This window comes from Adiantum capillus-veneris, chromosome 2 (assembly GCF_014529385.1).
Source record: "Adiantum capillus-veneris isolate H3 chromosome 2, ASM1452938v2, whole genome shotgun sequence".
Classification (NCBI taxonomy): domain Eukaryota; kingdom Viridiplantae; phylum Streptophyta; class Polypodiopsida; order Polypodiales; family Pteridaceae; genus Adiantum; species Adiantum capillus-veneris.
Window position 1 is genome coordinate 32,237,863 of NC_140932.1, and position 7,105 is coordinate 32,244,967.

A 7,105-nucleotide genomic window follows, 5' to 3' on the forward strand; every position below is an offset into this window, starting at 1 on the left:
GTTCACCCTCTATGTTCTCAAAGTAGTTTTATAAAAATGCTCACTATAATTCTCTTAATTTCTCTATTCTCAATGTATAGGCCATTTCCATTACACTTATGAAGATACAACCACTTTTGTTTCCAAGGACGAAAACGCTTCTCCTAGGGGGGAGTAATGCCATGCCTAGGGTAAGACCGAGCAGCAGGCCAATGGCCAGGACGGACATGCACTCAAGGGGGCCCTATTATTAGCTAGGTGGGGCTATATAGGGCATGGTCGAGTGGAGAGTTACATGTTCCAGTTCTCTCTCTCTCTCTCTCTCTCTCTCTCTCTCTCTCTCTCTCCGTGTGTGTGTGTGTGTGTCTGTGCTTCAGTTTTCTCTGTGCTTGAGTTTTCAAGTAACGTGTCACACACTCATAGTTCACATGCAATGTGTAGAGAGAGTGAGGATTTTAGAGTCCCAGTGTCGAGGCTCTCACTATTGGCAGACCATCTCGGAGCAATACAAACTTTCTAGCCCACTTTTGAGATCTGGCACCTGCACGCAAAATCGTCACCCTCACAACGAGAGAGAGAGAGAGAGAGAGAGAGAGAGAGAGAGAGAGAGAGAGAGAGAGAGAGAGAGAGAGAGAGAGAGAACCCAAATTGTTAATGGGGGGCTGCAAAGTGGACACTTCACAGGTGCAAGATGCCTGCTTACATGAGCGCAGGACATGGCTAGGAAGAGGCGACAACTTTAGAAGAGGAAGAGGCCCACTGCTTACAGTAGAACCTTGAGAGGGAGAAAGAGTAGTGTGTCCCACGCGGCTGTGAAAGAGCACCATTGGTATGAATAGGGTAGTTTGATATTCTTTTACCTTTTGATCCCCTACTTCGAGTCACTAAGAGAATCAAAATTTTGTTGTGGTTGTGAGGAGTGTAGATGGGGCAACGGTATGGGCACTACATTGGCATTGTTGTCTACCAGTTACACAAAAAAATTAAGGCCCAATTGAAACTTCAATCTCTTGAATGTGAGATGCCTCATACACTCTGTATGAAGGGCACTCCAAAAGCTGCGGTTGGGAAAATTGTGGCTGGTCATGGATCAGGATGATATGCCTACCAACGACATCGTTGTATCAAGGCTCTCTGCCTCCAGCAACTTTTTTCGTGATTTCGATTGGTGGGATTTATTTTCGTGCATGGGCAATGCCTACTGCAGTTGATGGCATGCAAGGGCACATCCGAGGATGGGGTAGAATCCGAGCTTGCCTTCGTCAGCAAAAACTGCCCAAGTTTCTCAACTCTCCCAAAATCGACAGAGTTGGAAAATGCTTCTTCTACCCGTGCCGCGTTGAACAAGTGGGTGTTTCATGCTGCCTCCAATTCCCATATGAGACAAAATAGATGATGAGTGGTGGGGGTTTTACCTCCGCTCGTGCGGATCCTCCCCAAGATGTCTTTAATTCAAAAGTGTGTGCCGATGACACCACGTCCCCCAATGTTGAGAGTTTCTCCCGCTTGACGACAGTTTGTCAAGGCAGCTTATTTGAAAGTGCATACCACTCGCACCACATCCCCATGTCAAGAGTTTCTTTGACTTGATGACAGGCACATTTGTTGGTGTCTTTGCCGTTTCCGTTAACAAGTGCTTTTGATTAATTCCTTAAGAAACGACACCAATGTCCTCCCTTATTTTTTTGGCTGCCCAATAATATTGGCTATATTGGCGCCCTAGCCCCCAACCTTGGTACGGTGATTGGACAATGCTGCTACCAAAGAAGGTTGACGGGTGCGGAGGTTGGAGGGAGGAAAATTTTTGGTAGTGAAGTCCTAGGACTCAACCCTATGGACCCTGTTCAGACATGTTGGATCAACATCATAGAGGCCCTAGATACGGCCAAGGAAGCAGATGGGAGCCGTTTTGTCAATGGGCATTGACACGTACATGCCACTCTCCTCTCATAGCAAGTTGGGTTCGTCCAAAGGACAGGTTATACATTGAAAATTTTATAGCTTTTATAATTTTTAAAAATTGGCTATTGGGAATCATCGCCGACATGAGAACAACGGGTGTGTGCAACATTTGTAGGGCGTGATTGAGGATGCAAGGAGAAGGTCTCATCAAGTCTGTGTGTGTGTGTGTGTGTGTGTGTGTGTGTGTGTGTGTGAAGTAAGGCTAAAGCTTTAATAGATTTTAGATGCCACAGTAACACAATACTTGATCTCCCCCTCTCTTTCAACAAAGTTGATCTATCATCGTTGATCTGCACACATTATGGACACAAAATGCAGTGTCATGAGCATCCTCCTATGCACATAGCGAAATCATTCCGTCGATCGGCGGAAAAATATTAACATGCAAGACTGTTCCCGTTGAGGATCATGTTGTGGGCATGCTCTACCTCACTACTAATTAATATAATTGGGACGCAAGTTAAGAGAGATGTTATATGTGCTTCCGACGAGTGCAATATATTGATTAGGCTTAGACCACATGAGGTCGCTTGCAAGCTTGCATGCGATCAGAGATGCGATGCAACCCATTCTGCTGAGATGAAAAGCTTTGCAATGCTCTCTGAGCTTGAAATTATTGACAATCATGATGACATAGAATGGGGTGGGGCTATGGAGATTGCAATTTGTGATGAGGATAGAGATGTGTTGAGGCTGGATGCTCGCTTGGGTGAGAAGGCCTACATAGACCTAAAAATGATCTTCTGCTATGCTACACGCACCCTCGAATCTCTCTCTCTCTCTCTCTCTCTCTCTCTCTCTCTCTCTCTCTCTCTCTCGAGCGCGCGCGCATGGGGATGCTTTTCATGAACATTGAGAGCGGGGTAGAGAGACATGACCTTTAACTAACGCAAGGCACACGTAGCGAGGCATGAAGCCTTTGAGTAGGATCAAGCAGCTTGCTAGGCCAACATATGAGATGCACATCATTTAATTTCTAGAAATACCATCTATTGGTTACTTCGCGTAACTGCTCATACAGGAACTGGTTCTTCTTGGATAGTTTTTGGTGAATGTAAAGTGACTGTAAATACCTACGCCTCTATATGGAAGGCACGTGCAAGTTGTACCAAGGCAATAGGCTCCCAAGAGGGGTAGTTCGTTGAAAGCAGTACAAACAAATTGAAAGAGGCATTACAAATGTGTGATGGAAAGTGTGATTATGTCTATAGTTGATAATAAAGATAAATATGTCGTAGAGACCCATGAGATCAATGGTGCATGACATTATAAAAGTATAAAAAGAGCTCTGTTTGTCTGTTATCACTTAAAACATTAGGTTCCGACTCTCTTCCTACACTATAAGGCCACGGGCCTTATATACTGGTGTTGAGGCAGGGAGAGAGTCGGTCAGTCATGACTCATGAGAAAGGCGAGAGCGGACGAATCCCTGCAAGTCGGAGAGGAGCTGGGCTGTCAGTTTGATCTCCGGAAAGACATGAAAGCAGTGAATACCACCTTTATACATTTTGAACTGGACCTCCTTCCCGAGCTCCCGTAAAGCCTCGGCGTACCGAACCTGGTAGTCTTTCAGGCAGTCGCGATCGCCAGCACAAACGAAAAAGGGCCCAAGGGGGATGCTCCTCAGGTCGGGCGCCCCCGGCGCTAGCACGTTGGCAGCCGGGTGGTCCCGGTTGGCGCCGGCCGGCAGGAAGTCGTACCAAGCGCGGTCAGCCATAATGTAGTTCAGCATAGGGGCGTTCGAGAGCTCTATCTCCCCCTCCGTTCGCTCCTCCCCGCCAAAGAAAGGGAAGAGCGCCACGTTGCCCACCACCTTCAGCCTCCCCTCCAGCGCCGGATCGAAAGCCGCCCGGCAAGCCACGTGATGCACGATGTTCCCTCCTGCGCTTTCCCCCACCAGAACGCACCTTGACAGGTCCCCAACCTGCAGCTTCCCCACCGCCCACCTCAGCGCTGCCTCACAGTCCTCATACGCCGCCGGATACCGGTGCTTCGGTGTTTTTCGGTAGTCCACAGACACCACAATTGCTCCATATGTGCGGCTCAAGTATCTACCAAAGCAGTCAGCGAACTGCGAATTGGCAGAGAACATGCAGAATCCCCCGCCGTGGAAGTAGAACATGACCGGCCGCTGTTGGCCGGAGCCCTCCTCCACCGGTCTGAAGACTCGGACCCAAACGCCAGTGTTGTCGTCGATGACGACGTCCTGAGCAGCCACGCCCTGCTTTGTCTGCGCGGGTACCAGTCTATCTAGCAGGCTCGCCATCCGCAGATTGCTGGAGCCGTCGCTGCGTACCACCAGCCAGTTTCTCACCTTCAACGTCAGCCTCCGCTGCCATGGCAACTCCATATGTGAGAGAGAGAGAGAGAGAGGGAAGAAGAGAAAGAGAGGGGAAATGAGGAGAGCGTCACAACTCGTTCATCCTTCGGACAGCCACAAACAAGGGATGGGTTGAGTAAGAGGATCTAAGAGCCCCGTCACACCTAGCGGCTACCGTGACTCAAGGGGTTGGAGCGCTTTCAACAACACACACACCAAGTGGTGACAACAATTGTGGGGGTTGAAGTATGCGGTGTAGCCCCTTTGAATTTTCAAAATTAGTAAAAAATTTGGGAGCTTAACTTGCACAAGCTATAAACGTAGCATGCTTAGATGTTTTTACTTGGGAGCACAACGACTTGAAGGGAGTAGAGCCTAAGGTTTGTCAACATTAAACTACCAAAATTTGATGTGCGACTAGTAAGATTACAAAGGTACATGACAAGACCCAACTATGCAAAGAAAGTCAAAGAAGAAATAGATAACCTTTTGAAGGCAGTAAGATTACAAAGGTACATGACAAGACCCAACTATGCAAAGAAAGTCAAAGAAGAAATAGATAACCTTTTGAAGGCAGGATTCATCACAGAGTAACAAGCAGTGACTAGTTGTTTCCAATAGTGGTGGTACCAAAGAAGAGTGGAAAACTCACTATTTGTGTAGGTATCAGAATTTGAATGCTAAGATAATTAAAGACCCATTCCCACTACCCATTACTGATATGATACTAGTTGAGATATATGGGCACGAAATGTAGATAGGCACAATGGTTACAATCAATGAAAGAGAGCGCCAGAGTATAGGGCTAAACCAACCTGTATCACTAAATGGGGAGTGGTCATGTACCTGATTATGCTATTCACCTTATGTAATTCTCCAACCACATTTGAGAGATGCATGATGGAATAAGTTTTTAGCCATCTTTAAGGACAATTTCACTATGTTCTCATATGAAGAAATGCATCTATTATTCTTGGAAATGGTCTTTGAGAGATGTAGAGAGAAGAGGATTTCTCTGAACCCTTTTAAGTCTGTATTTCTGGCATGGAAAGGAAACTTGTTAGTCCATGTAATGTCCAAAAATTGCATTGAAATGGTTGTAGACAAGATCGAAAGCATCCAACAAGCTAGAGCAACTACAAATGTGTCTCAATTAAACTCTTTTCTAGGATATATATAAAATTAGCTTTTTTAGAAGGTTCATTTATATGTTTGCGAAAAAGGCTTTTATAGAAGGTTCATTCATATATTTGCAGCAAAGGCTTTACCATTATATGAATTGACCCAGAAAAGTGTTAAATTTATTTGGTCCCTCAATAATGTGAAGTAGCTTTTTGATCTTTGAAAGTAGCTATTAGCACAAAACCAATACTTTGCCAACCAAACTGGGATATAATTTTCCATGTGCATGTTTATGCCTTTGGGATGTATGGGTGCTATATTAGCTCAACCTATAATTTGGATTGATCATCCAGTGTACTTTGCAAACAAAGAGGAACGACTATGCATGGTTTCTCATGCTTGGAGTGAAGCTCTCACATAACATTTGCTAAAGAATAGAGCCTCATTTTCCTACCCTTGCTAGGCCACATAGGTTGATCCATCATTACAGCAACCTACCTTGTCACGTTCCCCATAAGATTAACTAATGAGACTGGGTGTCTCTTGCGCCTCAGTTGCATGAGGTTTTTAGGCTCCATCTTGGGACTTCTCGACTTCAGTGAGCAGAACTTATTGGATCAGCCCTCTATGGCTCTCGTGAGCCCTATTCTACGTTGTTTTTGGATCCATTTTGAGCCTGCCTTGTTCGTAGGGTCAAAAAGAACTAGCCTGTAATTAGACTTTGGCTCTACAACGGAGAAGGAAATCTTAGCAATGGTATGGTCTTTCACCAAAGTCACACACCACTATTTCCATGGAGCTACTGTCACTATCAAAACTGGCCACAACCCATTATTCCTCTTCAGCAATAGTCACCCACTAGGGTGGCTTCTTAGATGTGCCGTCCTCAATCTCCGGTGGGTCTTCAATAGTTGGTTCTTGAGGTTGCTCTCCTTTGTACGGATTTAGTAGGCTCACATAAAAGGCATTGTGTATGAGCCAATGACTGGGCAACTTGAGTTGATAGGCCATCTCATTGATTGGTATAAGAATTTGGAAGGGACCATAGTACCTTTTTGCTAACTTAGCATAGTACTTTTGGTGTCCCGTAGGATTCTTGCCCGTCCTGTGCCTAATCGAGCCTTGGGAAATTTAAGCAAGACCCAATCATTTTTAAAAAAGGCTTGGGATCTTCTATGCTTATCAGCAACAACCTTTTGCCTTTGCTACGAGATAGAGATAACATCCTTAATCTTTTGGAAAGATCCTTGTAGGTCTCGGCTATACTCATTTGCAGCGAAGATCTTCCCGTGTACCTTAAGTAGCAGGGGACTTTTGGATCTTCCCTCAATTACCTCGAAAGAAGGTGCTTTTCCCGTGGAGGTATGTACAATATTATTGTAGGCATACTCCACTAAGGGTAAATACTTCTCCCATTGGGACTTTTGATCTACTTCCGTTACATAGGCTTTTAGTAGATCAAGAATTGTTGGGTTAGCTATTTCACTTTGGCCATCCGTTTGCGGGTGATAGGACGAAGAAAAATTTAGCCTTGTCCCTAAATCCTCAAAGAGAACCTTCCAGAAATTACTGGTCATTCTAGGATCTCTATCTGACACTATGGACATCGGCAAGCCATGGTATTTGAAGATTTGTGATATGAAGAGGGTTGCCATTTGATGGGCTTTGATAGTGTGGTGTGTGGTCGTGCAGGTAGAGTCCGGCCACCTAGTGTGGTCAGAC

At 45.4% G+C, this 7,105-nt stretch overlaps 1 protein-coding gene across 1 annotated transcript; it reads right to left on the minus strand.

Moving 5' to 3' along the window:
* Positions 1 to 3,125: 3,125 nt before the first annotated feature.
* On the minus strand, positions 3,126 to 4,359 carry LOC147462595 (putative carboxylesterase 18). The gene has a single exon (XM_086526748.1). It carries the CDS (start codon positions 4,289 to 4,291, stop codon positions 3,335 to 3,337), a length of 957 nt encoding a protein of 318 aa, XP_086382874.1. The 5' UTR covers positions 4,292 to 4,359; the 3' UTR covers positions 3,126 to 3,334.
* Between the last annotated feature and the right edge of the window lie 2,746 nt (positions 4,360 to 7,105).

Coding starts and splice junctions, on each gene's coding strand:
- LOC147462595 (XM_086526748.1), bottom strand. CDS start 4,291: ATGGAGTTGCCATGGCAGCGGAGGCTGACGTTGAAGGTGAGAAACTGG.